Here is a 21,319-nt window from a genome sequence, read left to right as displayed (position 1 = left end):
TTTGTCTAAATTATAACTGATAAAATATGTGCAATGTATTGCCAACCTTGAGAGGGCTGTTAGTATTGTGTATGTATTTACTTATGTATTGACTCACCAAAAGTGACTATTTATTTTTTTAAATAAGAACTTTAAGAAGACAAATGTATATTTAAAAACATACAAGGACATAGAGTAATCTAGCAAAAAAAAAAAAAATATATATATATAGCAAGACCAACTTTTTGTTGGTCATCCTATTATTTCAAGTAATAGAATTCATGTCATTCATGAATTTGTGTAATTCTATGAAGTGAAAAAACAATTCCACGTAGCAACTATTCAAGAAAACCATGGCCAAAGAGTATATGCCTATGACAGTTCATGCCAACCGAGTCAACTTATCAGAAACAAAACATAATCTGTTCAGCACTGAACAAGCGGACAGGGTCAGGATGAGTTGGAAGTACTCAGGAACACAAGTACTTCCAAATCTACCTGAGAAGGGCCAAAGATGTATTTGGCCAAGCTGTTCAAAGAACTTCACTGGGGCCCATTGCTGGATCTACGGGACTGAGGGAGGGCCAGGAAGGCTTTATGGGATTCAAAGCCTTACCTCTTCTTTGTTAAGTATCAAACTAATTTTTTGCACCACTTCACATTTACTTCTAATTTTTCTTTTGCTGCCACCCACTGTAATACAGAATTATTTCAAAACACATCAATTCAGTTTCTGCACATTTCACATTTTAGAATATTCAGTTCAATAAATAATAAATAGCCAACCAAGGTCAATGTGAAACAAGAATAGGTTGTTAGACCCAAACAGTATCAGCAGTGGGCTCCTTTACATGAAATGATTTAATGACGGCCTGTTTTCCTCTTGTTCACTCACTGCAGCTTGACAGATTACACTGACAAGCTGCTCACAAATTGATAAGGGGTTTTGTAGCATTAGATAATTTGTCAAACTTGTCTGAGACCATGTTTAACAGACATACCCACCTGAACAACACTATATTGAAGTCTCTACATCATAAACAGTCATATAACTGCAATAAATACTGCTCCGGAAGCTAAAGGGAAGTTAAAGGGAAAGTACAGCATAATAATGTGTATTCATTTTTTTTTATTTTTTTGCTTTGCTTTATGTTAAGAACTAGTACAGACATTTTTATTTATTTGCTTTTTTTTCCAACTTTTTTTATGTAAGAAAACATTTTGAATGCAAAGATATAACAGAGGGAGAGAACATAAAAAGACTTGCCAGTAAAAGCCTACTACATAATACATTTTAATAGAGAATAAAATAAGGATGAAAAGCAGTTGAGGCAGAATCATATACATGTTGGAACATGTTGGAAAGTTATTTGAGATGCTAAGGTCAATACTGAAACTTGGAGCATGGACAAGGATTTTTTGGGGGTGATCTTCAATGAGGGCTGATTCACACTACGAGAGCTTTTTAAATGCCAGAGATTTTAAAGAGAACCAGAGACAGAGAAGAAATATATTTATACATACTTGGGGCTTCCTCCAGCTCCCATAAGCCTGGATCGTTCACACGCCGCCTTTCTCCGCTGCCTCTGTCCGCCGGTACCAGGTCCCGTCATTTCGTCCAGTCGAGCCAGTCGACGCAAGCGCAGTGCGCTCCCTCTGCACTGCGCAGGCGCATGTGTACAGAGCCAGAGGGAGCACCTGTGGACGCGGAAGACTGGTCGCGTCTGGCGGAAGTGACGGGACCCGGTACCGGCGATAGAGGCAGCGGAGGACGGCGGCGTAGGAGCAATCCAGGCTTATGGAGCTGGAGGAAGCCCAGGTATGTATAACATCTTTCTCCATTTTTAAGCTTTCCCTCGTCTCTGGTTCCCTTTAAAAGCTCTTACTAATACAATGCTATGGTTTTTTTTTTACAAAATCACATCGCTCAAGTGTGAACACTCACATAGGATAATATTAGCAAGAGCTTTTAAAATCACAAATCGCTTAGAAAAGATCTTGTAGTGTGAACGAGGCCTGAGACCATTTTTTAACTTTAACACAGATAATCTGAAAAATGTTTTATATCAGGGGAAATAAACAACAGCATTGTTCTAGTTAAAACTCCGTATGCGCCTTTATGCATAAGGCACATCACCTTACTGTTTTATTCACAGTTTATTGGAGTTAATATTTATGTGCGGATGTTACATAGTGTATGACTTTCCCATGATGCAACATGCTTGCTTTTTCAGCTTTTGTGTTTTGTATGAATGTACTTGATTGAGTACTATTTCTCTTTACTGTGATAGGTATACTTTTCAATATCTGTTGCTACTATATCATATCATTCTCGTCTTTTTTTCAGCATCGCTTAGTATCTGTTCCTATTTGGTATGCATAGACCGAAGCTGCTCAGTATAAGTTTTCCTCCCCTGTAAGTTGGGTGGTATTGCCAGTATCTGTTCCTATGATGTATTGATGGACAGCACACAGTAGGACATCTCATGTATGCTCGATTGGTTCCTATTCTGTATGCATAGATGAGCTACAGTATCACACCTCTGGTCCTGTATACTGGTGTTAGAGTTAGTTCACATTTGGAGCAGTAATCACGATCGCAATTGCGATCGTGTAAATAAATTGTGTTTGTACCACGATTTGCGCTTGTGATTCCCGTTTAATAGAATAAGGATCACAAAGTGATCGTCTCTAAATCGCTGCATGCACGTAGTGAGAATGTATCCATAGGGATAAATTAGCAGCAGTGCTTTGATGATCGCCAGCAATCAGCATAGCGCTGCAAAAGCGCCAAGTGTGAACCAACCCTAACTCTCAGTATCTGTTCTTATTCTTCATGTAGAGAAGCAGTGCAACTGTACTTCTCTTATCCTGCTTGCCAGGTGTAATTCAGAATATATTTTATACTCCACATATGGATGCTGCATAATACTCATTTTCTTTTATAGGCTAGGTGTAATTCTTGAAATCTGTTCTTTTTCTGTAGGTGAATTCAGTTGATTCCTATATTTCTCCTTTACATACTTCAAATTTATTTCAGAAGGTAAAATATTTTAGTATATGTAAGGTCTTGATTTATCTGTGTACGCAGGATTATTGGAGCTTTACAGTTTGTCATCACGTAAGGGATGCAAATATTTTTAGATTTAAGGGAGTGGTGTAGGAGCAGAAAGAGACAGCAGTATACGCATGGAAGGTTATACAGTAGATAGAAGAGAAGCTGAAATTGTATATGTATACTGTATACACAGGGAGCCATGGGGTCTAAGGCTAGCCCAGTTGGGGAGCATAGGGCAACGGTACCTGAAGCCAAGACAGGTAATTATAGCACCCCCTTGCGCCTGATAATTGTGAGGCCCCATGGACAATAATGTTAATTAGTGTGTATGATACTTGGCAGCGGTAGTGGTGGGATTTAAAGTGGACTAAACTTAATAAGCAAAGAGTAATCCCCCCCCCCCCCCTTGACTGAATCCCTAGCTGCAACTAAAGAAAAGAAAAGCTCAACCATGACGCTTCTGCTACCACCACTCATCACTGTGGGTATGTTTTTCGTCTGGCGATGCAGTGTTGTTTTTGCCCAAAACATGGAATTGTGACTCAAAAGTGCAATCTGGGACTCATTAGACCACATTTTTCCACAGACTTTTGGAATAAAAAGTGTATATATATATATATATATATATATATATATATATATACTGTATATATATATATATATATATATATATATATATATATATTACTGTATTTTTTGGACTATAAGACTCTCTTTCACCCCCAAAACTCACCCCAAAAGTGGGGATAAAAAGTCTGTGTCTTATAGTCCAAATGTAGGGCGTTGTGAACGTACAAACCTCCAACCCGCTGCATTGGCGGGAACTCCCTGCACTGTGCCCATGCAGAAGAGGACACAGGGGGACAAACAGAGAACACAGGGGAACACAAAGGGGCATAGGGGAGGACGCAAGGGGACACAAAGGGGTATAGAGGAGGACTCAAGAAAAGGGGTGGGCACATAGGGACACAGGAGGACACAAGGGGGACAGAGAAGGACAAAGGAAGACACAAGGTATAAGAGGGCATGGGGTACAAAAGGGCATAACACACAAGATACCCCTTCACCATGGGTGCTCCGGGCTTAGTATATATTTTCCCCCTGGTATTTGTTCTCTAAACCTAGGTGCGTCTTATGGTCAGGAGCATCTTAAAGTCTGAAAAATATGATACATATACTGTATATATTATACATACACAGTATATATATATATATATATATATATATATATATATATATATATATATATATATATATATACACACACACATCCTTTTATTCAGGCATTCATTCAGACATATTGTTGTTCAATGTACAGTATTTATAATTATCCTAAATTATTTTAATTTGACCTGTCTTTATTCAAGTAAATGCCAGCTTACCCATATGAATATGTACTGGGCAGTTTTTAATCAGTGCTGCCTGTTGGGAAGCATTGTGTACAGTTTTTAGCTTCAATGCTTGTGTGGTGTTAATGACCTTGAGTTTTGTAACCAAGACCTTCATGCAGTAATACAGCAAACCAGAAAAAAATACCAAAGAGAGCAACTAAAGGAACTATATCAAGTTATTCAATCTCCCTTAGATTGATCCAGAACAGATGAGCACTACCTGTGTTTGTCAGTTTATAGCAATACTTGAGCAGAGAGCAGATAACTCGATAATTTAGCGTGAAGAAGCAGACGTGACTTACTAAGCTTTCAGTTAACCCTTTGACACTGTTTCTCCTGGAATACTAATCAACAAGTTTAAATGCACTGGGATTGGATTGTAAATTGACAGTCTGCAAGACACTGGTTTCCAGAGAGGAGGCAAGCAGTTGTTGTGGTAAACAGAATTTAGTGGCAGGCCTGGGGGATCCATCCTGATGCCATTACTTTGAAATGCCTTTAACAGTGACATTGTAGATGACCTGCTACAGAAGGTATGCATTTCATCTTAAAAAAAATAATAATAACATGATAAATATGTACAAAAGAAATGTAATTATTAATTTCAAAAGGGTATATACAGTACATCTTCAACTGGAAATTTCAAGCATAAGGAGCCTGATTCACGAAGCGGTGATAACTCAGTTATCACGCCTAAAAGACTTTAGGCGTGATAACCTTTGCACTGCTGAGTTAGCACCGTTTTGTGCTCTTTATCGCGCGCAAAGTCCTGCGCGCAAAGTTTTGCGTGCGCAATCGCGCAACTCCGCGCGCAGCGCCCATAGGGTTTAATGGGCACATTGCGCACACTGCACCGTGCGCCGCGCGATTGCGCGTGGGAATTTTGCGCGAGTTTCATTTTATCACGTACTTATGTACGTTATGTACTTCATTTTATCACGCCTAAACTGAGTTTAGGCGTGATAAAGGGCTTTTCACAGGCGTGCAAACACTTTGCACCGCTTTGTGAATCAGGCCCATTTACTAAAGGATTCCTTTTTACAAAGGTCTGGCATCTAATATTTGCTTAAAACAACCATTGTGCAGATGCATTTCTTTTGTGAAAATTCCTTTGTCAGTTGCTTGAATTGCCCCGTGAGTTAGAGGCTTTGGGCCAGTTTCCCCAAGGATATTGCATTTTGCATGTGTTTTCCCTGCAAATGTTTGTGTTATTTTGTATGCAAATTTTCACATGTGACTAGCGTAATTGATAATCATTACATGGAAATAGATTAGTGGTGTGAAAACCTGCAGCAGCAATGCTGTTCGAATTTGGCATCATGGCATTCAGCACTATTTTTAGCACTGATAGCTGGACAGGGTGCTTTTCATTTAACTCCTCTTTCCAAGCTGGAAGGAGGAAGTGTCAGAGCTAAATGAAACACGCCCCCATTCAGCTGTTTGGTGCGGAAATGGTGCTGAATGCATGTATTTAAATCCTGAACACCATAATTCTAACAACAACACTACTCAGCAGCATACTGTCCGGATTTGGTTTTGGTATATCTGCCCAACTGTTAAAGAGAACCCGAGGTGGGTACCATATTAGGACACAGAGGCATGTCCTGTATACAATGACCAGCCTCTGTGTCCTTGCATTGTGCCTCCAGTCCGCCCCCCCCCCCCCCCGGCTCTTCTGTTTCCATTTAAAAAAGTGCCAGGCTAGCAACACGCAGATTCATGCTAGCCTGCTATTTACCTTAACCTGTCAGTCACCGCTGCTCCCCGCCTCCTGTATTACATGGCTCCCCACCTGTGTCCCTTCCCTTCCCGTCTCTGTAAGCTTCCTCCAATCGGCTTACAGAGGCGGGGAGGGAAGGGATACAGATGGGGAGCCGCACTATACAGGAGATGGGGGAGTGGCGGTGACTGACAGTCTGAGGTAAATAGCAGGCTAGCGACAATGTGTGTGTCGCTAGCCTGGCACTTTTTTTAATGGGGTACAGCAGAGCCTGAGGGGAGGGCTGGAGGCACAATGCAAGGACCCAAACGCATGTCATTGTGTACAGGACATGCCTCTGTGTCCTAAAATGATTTCTCCAACCCACCTCAGGTACACACATGAGATTTCTGTCACCCATCGGGATTCAGGAAACAATCCCTTGGGTGTCAATTCAGGGACCAATGCTGTACAGACACATTCATAGTCTTCAGACTAGAGATACATTCTGTCCGGGTCATTACTAGGATACTGGAAGATCAAGGGGCCCCCCTTTACACCTAGTGAGAATCAATGTGTAGTGCGCATAGCGTTGTCATGCAGCAGGGAAAGTGGGCGTGGCCATGGGTAGGTCAAATGTCATACAAACAGCAATATGAGATATCAACATAAGGGCTTAGGAAACTTATAAGTCCTCTGGTTACAAGGGCCTCCATTTCGTTCTAGTGCTTTGCTTTCCTTTGTAGATCTGGCTTATGACAGTCAAACAGAAGCGAACATGCTCTGTCCTATTCCACGCTCCCTGTTTGTCTGCACACCTGCATGTCAATGGAGCGTTCTAGACATTCGCACTTCAGAAATGCCACTCATGTACAAGTGGCACATCTGAAGTGCAAATGCCTAGAGCACTCCTGACCACAACCACTGTACACAACCGGGCAAGTTGCATGTCAAAACAGTGAGTGCAGAGTAGAACATAGCATGGTTTCAGTCAGACTAATCAATGAGTGAAAAAGCAATGGTAGGAAGGGGAGACCAGTGTAAATACAATAGGGGACCAGTAGGTATCAAGACCCTATAAAGGAAACATTCCCCCCCTGAAGCCAACATATTCCCCCCAACCCCAAAACACACACACTCTTTGCCTGCACCTTATTACTAACACACACACACACACACACACACACACACACACACACACACACACAAACACACACACCAAGTTGCATTGGGTGGAGGGACACTGGTCAGCATACAACAGAGCGGCTTCCTGTAGTTGGTAGTGAAAATAACATTGCAAACAGTCGGGATTTGTCATGCTCAGAAGTCAGAGGTCATTAAGGTTTTGAGCTTTAAATGCTTGTGTAAGATTGGAAAGAACTTTCCCCAGCTCCATATGATGGTACTGAGGCCGGTTCATGGGGAGGACGGGGACGGGGGATGGTTGTCTCCCACCACAGAACCATTACTTCTGAAAAAAAAATGTTTCTTCATGCACAGGTCTGATATTCTCCTGCCAAACTTGCAGCTTCAAACTTCCTATTCGGGCTATTAAGCAGCTGTCCATAGAGCTCCATATGCTTGAAACACAGTGATGTAATTAGCTCAAACAGGAAGGCAAAAACTGGAATTGTAGCAGTAGCATGATGGACACATGCAGTTAGCTGCAATCCAGAGATTTCAAAGGTGAAGGTATCATCACAGCCTGCAGTGGTGTAAGTATAATTACAGAACATAACCAAAGCAGTGGCAAACATTCTTCATTAAACAAGTTACTTTTTAGTGTTTCAAAGCTCTTCCATGGTTCTTTGTGGCAGCTGCAGTGTTTAAATAGAGCCTGGAGTGGAATGCTACTTTACTACTGTACACACACATTACAGCAGAAATACAGAAACCTCATATACTAGGTATAACCACACCCTCTAACAATGCAATATACTAAAAGGTTGCTTTTTTTTTATAAATATACATATGCACAGAGGGAGATACTGGTTGCTTGGCAGTTGGAAACAGTTGCAATGTCCCACAATGCAACACAGGTCACAGACATAAAACTGTCAGGTCCTAGTTCCTGACATCACACTGTGGGAGGGGTTTCACCACACTATCAGTCATACACAGGGGCATTGCTAGCCCCAAAGATCAGTGGCACGTGCCCCGGATGTATTCTGGGGTGCCCCGGATGTCCCCTAGGCAGAGTCAGGCAGCGGGCAGCAGTATTCATCTCTGGCCGCTTGGTCTCCAGATTCTGTAAACATCTCTCCTGGGCTTCTCCCCTAAGGAGGAATCAGAAGCTAGAGCTCTTAGTGTCTGATTCTCAGATGCTAGTGGGAGAATTGTCAGCTAGAGAGGATCTCTCCAGACTTGGAGAGTAGATGGAGGAGATGAGTAGTTCCTCCCACTGTATACTCTGCTGGGAAGGCTGGGTTTGGGGGGAGGAACAATGAGTACACATACAACGATGCATGCTCCCTGTGGAGGCTCCACAGATTTCAGCATGTCACCAAAACACCCAGCATGCCCCATAGAGGCACCACAGCACCAGTATGCCCCTAGAGGCACCACAACACCCAGCATGGCACCACATAGCACCCCGCATGCCCAAGCATGCATTTCTATGTATTAAAGGAGGAAGGGGGGGCTTCATTCAACATTTTTCTGGGCAAGCTACCTTAGACCGCTGTTAAGGTCATGTAAATTTAGCTCCACCCATGACTGCACCCACATTATGGTGTTTGGCCACACCCATTTTTTGGGCTGGAGTGCCGAAAAGTGCCCCTTATCTCTTAGGATCCTAGCAATGCCCCTGGTCATACAGAATGACTTTCATGATTTACTGTATCTCCTAATATAACTTAACTCATGATTTATCATTTCTTGGTCCTTACCTGACTTAAAGAAAACCGTAACCAAGAATTAAATGTCATCTCAATCAGTATCTGATACTCCCTTTACCATGAGAAATCTTTTCCTTTTTACAAACAGATCATCAGGGGGTTCTGTATGGCTGATATTGTGGTGAAACCCCTCCCACAGTGGGATGTCAGGAAAATGGTTCTGACATCACACAGTGGGGGCCTTGTTGCATTGTGGGAAATAACAGCTGTTTACAGCTGTTTCCAACTGCCAAAAAAGCAAGCAGCATTTCCTTCCACTGACATCACCTGCCAGCAGTAAAAATGTCACCATGTGATAAATGTCAGAATGTAAATCGGGGACAAGAAAGATTTTACAATAGGCAAACACTGACTAAATTGTTCATACAAAATTATTGTAAAAATGAAGCACTTTTTTATTACATTATTTTCACTGAAGTTCCTCTTTAATACATGGTTTACCTCTACTCGTTCGTCTTTATTAATGATGTATCTCTACTTATCTGATCATCTCACTAATTAACTCTCCTTAGTTGTTTATCTCTTGCATTAGCTGTCCTTACAGTTAATAAGGTTAGTTATTTCAATGAAAAATAAGTAAGCTTTGTGAAAGAACCCCCATGTCTAAAATTCAGTGGAACTAGTTGCGATTGTTTGGTATATTTGTTACACATACCTGTGTTCACCACCATTCATAATAAGTGGGTGATAATCCTATAATGTCAGTCATATTTTGAAGGGAAAACCTTTCCTTTGTGGTCAAACTTGTACTTACTATGCTCACTGACACCCTCTATATACTGTACGGTAATTAAGACCTAGGCAAATAACATAACATCTATCTTATTAGCATAAACACTATTTTTATATTTGTTTTTAATCATTACCAATATTTTACTCTTCTCGATGGATCATAAGTAGACTTTATAATCTATTGTAAACTAGTGAGTAGAATAGTAAGCCTAGCAGGTTATCCATTTGTTTTCTGCCTATGAGAATGAAAGACTCACACAGTTGTGTAATTTCCAAAGCTAGTATTCCTCATGGCTTGCACAATGAGCTTTTGCCCTAAGCGTTTTAGTGCTTTTCACACATTCCTGGCTTCTCAAAACAGTTTTATTTATCTATTCATGGAGTCTACGTAGTCTGTCATTTATAACTCTAAGTGGTGTTTTGGACACAAGTGTCCTGTGAAGATCAATGTATTCACTGGATGTTACTTCTTTATTGTTACTCTTAATTTATGTAAAAACTAGGTCATTGACACCTAGTTGCAGCATGCAGGTTTGTGTCACAAAAATGAACAGTAAAGATTTCATTGTAGCCAAGATAAAATTGACTAGATTATTATTGTCTTCTAGCCAGTTAGGTTTATTTCAAAAATGAGCCCTAGATCACTCGCGTGCGCACCCATGTCCACCTACACGGTCACGACCGTCCCCATGCGCACCCAAAGCGGCCTGTGCGCCTGGCAAAGCCCGGGGCCCCTTGACTGTGCACTAAGCCCCTCACACAGATGCTGCCCATGGATGCAGATTCCTAGGTTTTTATTAGGTAAGATAACCCAGCATGGGCATACATTAAAAAAGGGTGCCACTGTAATTTTGGCACCAGGGAAAACCGCTAATAGAATATTAATAGATTTACTGATATTCTACTATTTTCACTAAGGGTGAAAGTAGTATCCACCAAACTGGGGAGCAGTTGTGGGCCAAACAAAAAGTTACAAAAACCTAAAGAAGACATCAAAGCCCATACCGGTGAGTAGTAGTAAGCAGGCAACACACTTATAGGGATTTTACAAAGAGAATAATATGGACATTTATATCAACTCAAGCAAAGATCCTGCTTCATTATATTTTCCCGCACATTAATTATGATTTCTAAAAACACAGCATGAAGCACACTAAATAATAACAACCAATCAACTTTCATTAGCATTTTCATTTGAAACCATAAAAAATGCCTACAGAAACTCTCTTTTTATATAATTTTACCAAAGTTGACCTTGAAGTCAGTCGGCGGTGCTGAGACGCAATGAAGCAATCCACCATGTCTCACTTGTAGCTCAGGAGTGGAGCTAGCTTTTCCCCCGCAGACTGTAATGAGTACAGACAACTTACTGATTCGCACATAAACCGGCTTCAGCCTTAGAATGCAGGCTTGCAAATCGATCGACAATTCATTTGTTTGCATTAGCATTGTTTTTTTTAATATGCATTTTATAGACCATTCATCAAAATTAATAACGGTTAAAAAAATGTTGTAATAACAAAAAAGTTAGCTTAACCACTTGCCGACCGCCCACAGCCCATGGGCGGCGGCAAAGTGGACGCCTAAAGGACCGCAATACGCCTTCAGGCGGCGCGTCCTTTAGGCATGCCGGGGGAGCGATCGCGTCATTGATGACGCGCGCTTCCCCCGGCAACTGGCTCCGCCCACCCGCCGTAACATCCCGCCGGCCATACGGAAGCGCCGGCGGGATGTTAACCCCGCGATCGCCGCATACAAAGTGTATAATACACTTTGTAATGTATACAAAGTGTATTATACAGGCTGCCTCCTGCCCTGGTGGTCCCAGTGTCCGAGGGACCACCAGGGCAGGCTGCAGCCACCCTAGTCTGCACCCAAACACACTGATCTGCCCCCCCCCGCCCACTGATCGCCCACAGCACCCCTCAGACCCCCCCCTGCCCACCCCCCAGACCCCTGTTTGCACCCAATCACCCCCCTAATAACCCATCAATCACTCCCTGTCACTATCTGTCAACGCTATTTTTTTTTTTATATCCCCCCCTGCCCCCTGCCCCCTCCTGATCACCCCCCCACCCCTCAGATTCTCCCCAGACCCCCCCCCCCAGACCCCCCCCCTGTGTACTGTATGCATCTATCTTCCCTGATAACCTGTCAATCACCCGTCAATCACCCATCAATCACCCATCAATCACCCCCTGTCACTGCCACCCAACAATCAGCCCCTAACCTGCCCCTTGCGGGCAATCTGATCACCCACCCACACCAATAGATCGCCCGCAGATCCGACATCAGATCACCTCCCAAATCCATTGTTTACATCTATTCTCTCCTCTAAACACCCACTAATTACCCATCAATCACCCATCAATCACCCCCTATCACCACCTGTCACTTTTACCTATCAGATCAGACCCTAATCTGCCCCTTGCGGGCACCCAATCACCCGCCAACACGCTCAGATTGCCCTCTGACCCCCCCTTATCAATTCATCAGTGCATTAATTACATCTGTTCTTCCCTGTAATAACCCACTGATCACCTGTCAATCACCTGCCAATCACCTATCACCCATCAATCACCCCCTGTCACTGCCACCCATCAATCAGCCCCTTGCAGGCAATCTGATCTCCTACCCACACCATTAGATCGCCCGCAAACCCGCCGTCAGATTACCTCCCAAATGTATTGTTTACATCTGTTATCTTCTCTAAACACCCACTAATTACCCATCAATCACCCATCAATCACCCCCTATCACCACCTGTCACTGTTACCTATCAGATCAGACCCTAAGCTGCCCCTTGCGGGCACCCAATCACCCGCCCACACGCTCAGATTGCCCTCAGACCCCCCCCCCCCCTTATCAATTCACCAATGCATTAATTACATCTGTCCTTCCATGTAATAACCCACTGATCACCTGTCAATCACCTGCCAATCACCTATCACCCATCAATCACCCCCTGTCACTGCCACCCAACAATCAGCCCCTAACCTGCCCCTTGCGGGCAAACTGATCACCCACCCACACCAATAGATCGCCCGCAGATCCGACATCAGATCACCACCCAAGCGCAGTGTTTCCATCTATTCTCTCCTCTAAACACTCACTAATTACCCATCAATCACCCATCAATCACCCCCTATCACCACCTGTCACTGTTACCCATCAGATCAGACCCTAATCTGCCCCTTGCGGGCACCCAATCACCCGCCTACACGCTCAGATTGCCCTCAGACCCCCCCTTATCAATTCGCCAGGGCATTATTTACATCTGTCCTTCCCTGTAATAACCCACTGATCACCTGTCAATCACCCATCAATCATCCCCTGTCACTGCCACCCATCAATCACCCCCTGTCACTGCCACCCATCAATCAGCCCCTAACCTGCCCCTTGCGGGCAAACTGAACACCCACCCACACCAATAGATCGCCCGCAGATCCGACGTCCGATCACCTCCCAAGTGCAGTGTTCACATCTGTTCTCTACCCTAAACACCCACTAATTACCCATCAATCACCCCCTGTCACTGCTACCTATCAGATTAGACCCCTATCTGCCCCTAGGGCACTCAATCACCCGCCCACACCCTCAGAATGCCCTCAGACCCCAGCCCTGATCACCTCGCCAGTGCATTGCTTGCATCTATTCCCCCCTCTAATCACACCTTGAGACACCCATCAATCACCTCCTGTCACCCCCTAGCACACCTACCCATCAGATCAGGCCCTAATTTGCCCCGTGTGGGCTCCTGATCACTCGGCCAAACCCTCAGATCCCCCTCAGACCCCCTTCCGATCACCTCCCCAGTGCATTGATTGCATCTATTTTCCCCTCTAACCACCCCCTGAGACACCCATCAATCACCTCCTGTCACCCCCCTAGCACTCCTATCCATCAGATCAGGCCCAATACAACCTGTCATCTAAAAGGCCACCCTGCTTATGACCGGTTCCACAAAATTCACCCCCTCATAGACCACCTGTCATCAAAATTTGCAGATGCTTATACCCCTGAACAGTCATTTTGAGACATTTGGTTTCCAGACTACTCACGGTTTTGGGCCCGTAAAATGCCAGGGCGGTATAGGAACCCCACAAGTGACCCCATTTTAGAAAAAAAGACACCCCAAGGTATTCTGTTAGGTGTATGACGAGTTCATAGAAGATTTTATTTTTTGTCAAAAGTTAGCGGAAATTGATTTTTTATTGGTTTTTTTTCACAAAGTGTCATTTTTCACTAACTTGTGACAAAAAATAAAATCTTCTATGAACTCGCCATACACCTAACGGAATACCTTGGGGTGTCTTCTTTCTAAAATGGGGTCACTTGTGGGGTTCCTATACTGCCCTGGCATTTTAGGGGCCCTAAACCGCGAGGAGTAGTCTAGAAAACAAATGCCTCAAAATGACCCGTGAATAGGACGTTGGGCCCCTTAGCGCACCTAGGCTGCAAAAAAGTGTCACACATGTGGTACCGCCGTACTCAGGAAAAGTAGTATAATGTGTTTTGGGGTGTATTTTTACACATACCCATGCTGGGTGGGAGAAATTTCTATGTAAATGGTCAATTGTGTGTAAAACAAATCAAACAATTGTCATTTACAGAGATATTTCTCCCACTTAGCATGGGTATGTGTAAAAATACACCCCAAAACACATTATACTACTTCTCCTGAGTACGGCGGTACCACATGTGTGGCACTTTTTTACACCCTAAGTACGCTAAGGGGCCCAAAGTCCAATGAGTACCTTTAGGATTTCACAGGTCATTTTGCGACATTTGGTTTCAAGACTACTCCTCACGGTTTAGGGCCCCTAAAATGCCAGGGCAGTATAGTAACCCCACAAATGACCCCATTCTAGAAAGAAGACACCCAAAGGTATTCCGTTAGGAGTATGGTGAGTTCATAGAAGATTTTATTTTTTGTCAAAAGTTAGCGGAAAATTGATTTTTATTGTTTTTTTCACAAAGTGTCATTTTCCACTAACTTGTGACAAAAAATAAAATCTTCTATGAACTCACCATACTCCTAACGGAATACCTTGGGGTGTCTTCTTTCTAAAATGGGGTCATTTGTGGGGTTCCTATACTGAACTGGCATTTTAGGGGCCCTAAACCGTGAGGAGTAGTCTGGAAATCAAATTTCGCAAAATGACCTGTGAAATCCTAAAGGTACTCATTGGACTTTGGGCCCTTTAGCGCAGTTAGGGTGCAAAAAAGTGCCACACATGTGGTATTGCCATACTCGGGAGAAGTAGTACAATGTGTTTTGGGGTGTATTTTTACACATACCCATGCTGGGTGGGAGAAATACCTCTGTAAATGACAATCTTTTGATTTTTTTACACACAATTGTCCATTTACAGAGTTATTTCTCCCACCCAGCATGGGTATGTGTAAAAATACACCCCAAAACACATTGTACTACTTCTCCCGAGTACGGCGATACCACATGTGTGGCACTTTTTTGCACCCTAACTGCGCTAAAGGGCCCAAAGTCCAATGAGTACCTTTAGGATTTCACAGGTCATTTTGCGGAATTTGATTTCCAGACTACTCCTCACGGTTTAGGGCCCCTAAAATGCCAGGGCAGTATAGGAACCCCACAAATGACCCCATTTTAGAAAGAAGACACCTCAAGGTATTCCGTTAGGAGTATGGTGAGTTCATAGAAGATTTTATTTTTTGTCACAAGTTAGTGGAAAATGACACTTTGTGAAAAAAACAATAAAAATCAATTTTCCGCTAACTTTTGACAAAAAATAAAATCTTCTATGAACTCACCATACTCCTAACGGAATACCTTGGGGTGTCTTCTTTCTAAAATGGGGTCATTTGTGGGGTTCCTATACTGCCCTGGCATTTTAGGGGCCCTAAACCGTGAGGAGTAGTCTGGAAATCAAATTCCGCAAAATGACTTGTGAAATCCTAAAGGTACTCATTGGACTTTGGGCCCTTTAGCGCAGTTAGGGTGCAAAAAAGTGCCACACATGTGGTATCGCCGTACTCGGGAGAAGTAGTACAATGTGTTTTGGGGTGTATTTTTACACATACCCATGCTGGGTGGGAGAAATAACTCTGTAAATGGACAATTGTGTGTAAAAAAAAATGAAAAAATTGTCATTTACAGAGATATTTCTCCCACCCAGCATGGGTATGTGTAAAAATACACCCCAAAACACATTCTACTACTTCTCTTGAGTACGGCAATACCACATGTGTGGCACTTTTTTGCAGCCTAACTGCGCTAAGGGGCCCAAAGTCCAATGAGCACTTTTAGGCTTTACAGGGGTGCTTACAAATTAGCACCCCCCAAAATGCGAGGACAGTAAACACACCCCACAAATGACCCCATTTTGGAAAGTAGACACTTCAAGGTATTCAGAGAGGGGCATGGTGAGTCCGTGGCAGATTTCATTTTTTTTTGTCGCAAGTTAGAAGAAATGGATTCTTTTTTTTTTTCTTTTTTTTGTCACAAAGTGTCATTTTCCGCTTACTTGTGACAAAAAATAATATCTTCTATGAACTCACTATGCCTCTCAGTGAATACTTTGGGATGTCTTCTTTCCAAAATGGGGTCATTTGGGGGGTATTTATACTATCCTGGAATTCTAGCCCCTCATGAAACATGACAGGGGGTCAGAAAAGTCAGAGATGCTTGAAAATGGGAAAATTCACTTTTTGCACCATAGTTTGTAAACGCTATAACTTTTACCCAAACCAATAAATATACACTGAATGGGTTTTTTTTAATCAAAAACATGTTTGTCCACATTTTTCGCGCTGCATGTATACAGAAATTTTACTTTATTTGAAAATTGTCAGCACAGAAAGTTAAAAAAATCATTTTTTTGCCAAAATTCATGTCTTTTTTGATGAATATAATAAAAAGTAAAAATCGCAGGAGCAATCAAATAGCACCAAAAGAAAGCTTTATTAGTGACAAGAAAAGGAGCCAAAATTCATTTAGGTGGTAGGTTGTATGAGCGAGCAATAAACCGTGAAAGCTGCAGTGGTCTGAGTGGAAAAAAAGTGCCTGGTCCTTAAGGGTTAGAAAGACTGTAGTCCTCAAGTGGTTAATATAAGAGCACCTCCACCGTGCTCAATAATCAATGTACTGAATAACTTTTTTAAAGTGTACTTGAAGTGAAAAAAGTGCCCCTCAGGAGGGGGGAGCCTCTGGATCCTAAAGAGGCTTTTCTCTGTCGTCCTCAGCAGAGGCGATCCTGCGGTGAGACCCCCAAAAGTCTGCTTGTTGGCACTGCACGCAGTAGCGGCTTTCTGCTCGTGCTCTGGCAGAAACAGCTAATTGGCACCGCTCTACTACGCAGGCACGAGCCTTTTGCACAAGCACAGTAAAGCAGACCCGATCAGGCTCGGCTATTTCCCCACTAGTGCATCTGAATAGGCGACTGTTGTTGTTATTGTTTTATTGTGTTGAATTAGGATAACTGAGGAGGACAGGGGAAGCCGCATTAGGATCCAGAGGCCTACCTCTCATGTGGTAAGTAAATGTTTTTTAGCTCTACAAAAGTTATGAGTCCTCTTCAAAAATGTACCAGTAATTGTCAAATATTCTTAAACCCTGCTACCCTTCTGGAAAACTACTGTGGCAGTTAATCCCCGAAGCCTCTCTAAAGAAATCCGGAGCTTTATGTCCATCCCCACCTGTGCATCCCACCCCCTGCTCAGCAGCCGTGGCCTGAAAGGTGGCTAATTACCTGGAGATGGGCAACGGCAACACAGGATTTGAGAGGCTTCGGGCAAAAACTGCCACAATGGTTTTCCTGTTGGGGGCGGGTTTTAAGAATATTTGACAATTATGGGTGAGCAAATTTTATTCTTAATAGCCGATTTTCCCTTATATTTCAATAGGGTAGTAAGTAAATTGATTATTGAGCAAACTGGAAGTGCTCTTTAAAAATGAAATTATTCACTCTATAAGTTCTGAGATTAGAATGAGTAATGAACTGACAGCTGCCTGATCTCACCCAGCCACCCTGAAATGTTTCCCCTGTAGCCTCATGTGCATTTAGGGTGAAAGTGATCACTTTATAAGAAGAAGCAATGTCTCCCTACTTGCTGACTGACAGCCAATCATTGCTTAAAGAAAACCCGAGGTGGGTTTGAAGAATTTTATCTGCATACAGCGGCTGGGTCTGCCTATACAGCCCAGCCTCTGTTGCTATCCCAAACCCCCCTAAGGTCCCCCTGCACTCTGCAATCCCTCATAAATCACAGCCATGCTGCTGACAAACAGCTTGTCAGAGCTGGCTGTGTTTATCTCTATAGTGTCAGTCTGCTGCTCTCCCCGCCTCCTGCAGAACTCCGGTCCCCGCCTGCATCCCTTCCCTCCCTGCTGATTGGAGGGAAGGGACGGGGGCAGGGACCGGAGCTATGCAGGAGGCGGGGGAGCAGCTGAGACTGACACTACATATGTAAACACAGCCTCACAGCACGGCTGTGATTTATGAGGGATTGCAGAGTGCAGGGGGACCTTAGTGGGGTTTGGGATAGCAACAGAGGCTGGGCTGTATAGACAGATCCAGCCTCTGTATGCAGCTAACATTCTTTAAACACACCTCGGGTTCTCTTTAAAGACTGATTGGGAAGGGGAGGGAGTGGGTGAGTGAGTGAGTGAGTGAGTGAGTGAGTGAGTGAGTGAGTGAGTGGGTGAGTAAGTGAGTGAGTGAGTGAGTGAGTGAACAGGCAGATAGAGATTGCTACAGAGGAAGCGAGAGGCTGTCTCATAACAGAAGCAGGTATATTCTTGTTTACTTTATTTAGAAAAATTGCAATGTTTGTTTTTCAAATCCTTTTTATGCAATGTATAAACGTAGTGTTCTAGGAAATGCAATGCATATAACTGTGCTTGAACTTGAAACTTCAATAAACCCATGTTGTATGTCCAATATTCATCATAAGAAGTAATATTTCCACAGAGAGTAAGCATTGCAACCTCATATCTGTGTTTTATATGATGCTTAGTATTCATCTGCAAGCTTCTAGCAACCAATATGACACACAAAGCCAGCAAACTCATTGGTCTGTAGTATATATATTATGTAGTAGTACAACTGTAAATCTGACTTACGGTTGACAAAGCTTGATGAGATCTTGGTCCGTCGTGCCCGGCGGTAGACCTCTTATATACAGGTTTGTTTTACTCAACTGCTCGCCGCTGCTGTTGCTGCTGTTGTTACTACTGTTTGTGCTGGGGCTGGGGGGAGCCATGGGGTGAGGAGCTGGTGCATAAGACTGCTGCAAAGAAAGAACAACACACTGTAAAAATCAGCATATCTCAGTGAAAGTGCTTACGATAACTCATGTCTATGTCACATGACTATCAGAACAAGTTTAAAGAGGAACTGTAGCAAAAAGAGGGGGAAGATAAATCAATACATAGCAAAGTGAAAAGATAAAAATAGATGAAAGATCAAGAAATTATTGATATTCACCATGTAATTTGTTCATATTGTTTGATTCACAATCAACCTGCATATAATCATCTTTACTACTAACAGACATGAAAAAAAAAGGAAACCACCACCTGCCATTATTTCTAACCACGCCCCCTAACATTGCAATACGCTAAAAGTTTGTTTTTTTAAAGATGTACATATGCAATGAGGGAGATACTGGTTGCTTGGCAGTTGGAAACAGCTGTTATTTCCCACAATGCAACACTGATTTCCCAGTGTGATGCCAGGACCTGGGTACTGACATCAGACTGTGAGAGGGGTTTCACCACAATATCAGTCATACAGAAATCCCTAATGACCTATTCAAGAAAAGGTAAAGTTTTCTCATGGGAAAGGGGGATATCAGCTACTGATTGGGATGAAGTTGAATCCTTGGTTCCAGTTCCCCTTTAAGCAAACAATTGATCCGCACCTGCTAGATATGGTAATGATCTAAGTGTGCTGAGGCAATGTATGAAGGTGGCCACACACCTTACAATTTTTAAATATCTTTTCAATTCAAGAATTGCAATCGATTTTTCGGACTGATTGTAAAATTTCAAAAATCTGACCAATATACCACACACGTATGTTAATGTTCTTATTTTTTTCACAATTATGAAAAAAATTATTAAAAACTCAGAAAAAAATGTGCGTGTTTTTTCATCAAGAAATTGTCAATCTATCACACACCGGTGAATTTTCATATGAATTGATCAGAAAAAAATCCAACACTTATTTTATCAAATAAAAAGTGGAAATTCAATCAGATTTCTCAAAATGAATAAAAAAAAAAAGGCTTTACATTTTTATATACAACCGATCATTTTTATTGAATTGCCATAAAATTGGATCATTTTATGGTATTGTGTGTGGACACATTTAGAATAATATTGGGGGAAAAAGAGAAGGGCAGCTTGTCCCTTTAAATAGCATCACCTGCACGTTAGGTCAAAAATATAACAATCTTTATTATGAACAATTATACAGCATATAATATATTAAATATGTTATTATATATTCAATATATATTATATGTTCGATATGGAACCCCCACAGCCGAACCCGGGTTCAAGCAAAATATGTGCACAATACAATATGTCAAATCGTGTTCAATACATAAAGTGCATAGTGCCAAATTGAAAATATAAATACAGTGCAAGTGAACAAACCATCATATAATAATCACATAAAAAGTTCTATGAAAACATCCAAAACATAATAATATAAATGCATTAATGTATCAAGTACATCCTACAAGTAGGTGACTATGGGGAGTGAGCATGGATGGCTTTTTCAAGGGGTAAGTGCCTGCAATGTGTTGACTGGTTGGCGTATATTATAATTGACGTGGAGGGCAAAGTATGACTTTCGGTTTGTAAAGCGGAAGTCTGTGCGTTTCCTAAACTTGGCAGAACACTGAAGCCGCACCATAACGGTGCATTAACCTTCGATTCTTCATAAGTTCTGCTACATATGAGCAAGTCTACATCAAAGACAGAGGCAAAGTGTCCGGGGTCTCTGGCTTAGTATTTGCCCTTTCTAACTTGTCAATGACTTAAGACTTTATTTAAAGCTTACAATCATAAGTTTAGCTGCATCTGAAGTGCAGTTCTGCTACGCTGCTGTTTTCAACACAACATATTCTATTATGATAATGGATAACCCAAAATGCAATACATCCATGTTCATACATACATCCAAAAGCAGTGGATTTTGCTTATCTCATTTCCAGAGTGTTCAAATAATGGGTCATAAACAAAGGTCCTTGAAATGTACAGCTTGTAAAAAAGGTGATAGCACAGCAGTAAAGTTCTGTACGAACTGTAATAAAGCCATTTCCCTTCATTAATCCCCACATCGATCTTGATTTATAAAAGAGAGTATGATACACAGAAATGAAAACATTTCCTTTGCCAATGTATTATTTGGTCCTAGATAGAGAGACCGTAATAAGAATTTTTAACAATTGATTGAAAGGTTAACCGGAGAAATCTCAAAACGATTTTTTTGAGAGACACTGGAAATCTTCTGAACATGTGATTTCCCAGCATGATAGATCACTGAAATGACTAATTTTTTATGAGATGTGA

At 42.2% G+C, this 21,319-nt stretch overlaps 1 protein-coding gene across 7 annotated transcripts in view; it reads right to left on the bottom strand.

The window, feature by feature from the left end:
- RBMS3 (RNA binding motif single stranded interacting protein 3) overlaps window positions 1-21,319 on the bottom strand; it is an 876,931-nt gene that overhangs the window by 606,950 nt on the left and 248,662 nt on the right. For 4 of the 7 annotated variants that reach the window (XM_068234458.1, XM_068234461.1, XM_068234459.1 and 1 more), the window contains exon 2: window positions 18,860-19,026. In XM_068234458.1, coding sequence (XP_068090559.1) covers window positions 18,860-19,026 — 167 coding nt within the window. Of the gene's footprint in view, window positions 1-11,010; window positions 11,086-18,859; window positions 19,027-21,319 lie in introns of those variants that run through there. The other 3 variants (XM_068234460.1, XM_068234464.1, XM_068234463.1) reach the window with 2 other exon arrangements.

This window comes from Hyperolius riggenbachi, chromosome 5, assembly GCF_040937935.1.
Source record: "Hyperolius riggenbachi isolate aHypRig1 chromosome 5, aHypRig1.pri, whole genome shotgun sequence".
In the NCBI taxonomy this organism is placed as follows: domain Eukaryota; kingdom Metazoa; phylum Chordata; class Amphibia; order Anura; family Hyperoliidae; genus Hyperolius; species Hyperolius riggenbachi.
The sequence above is the reverse complement of the archived record's forward strand: the minus strand, read 5'-3'. Positions and strand labels throughout refer to the sequence as shown.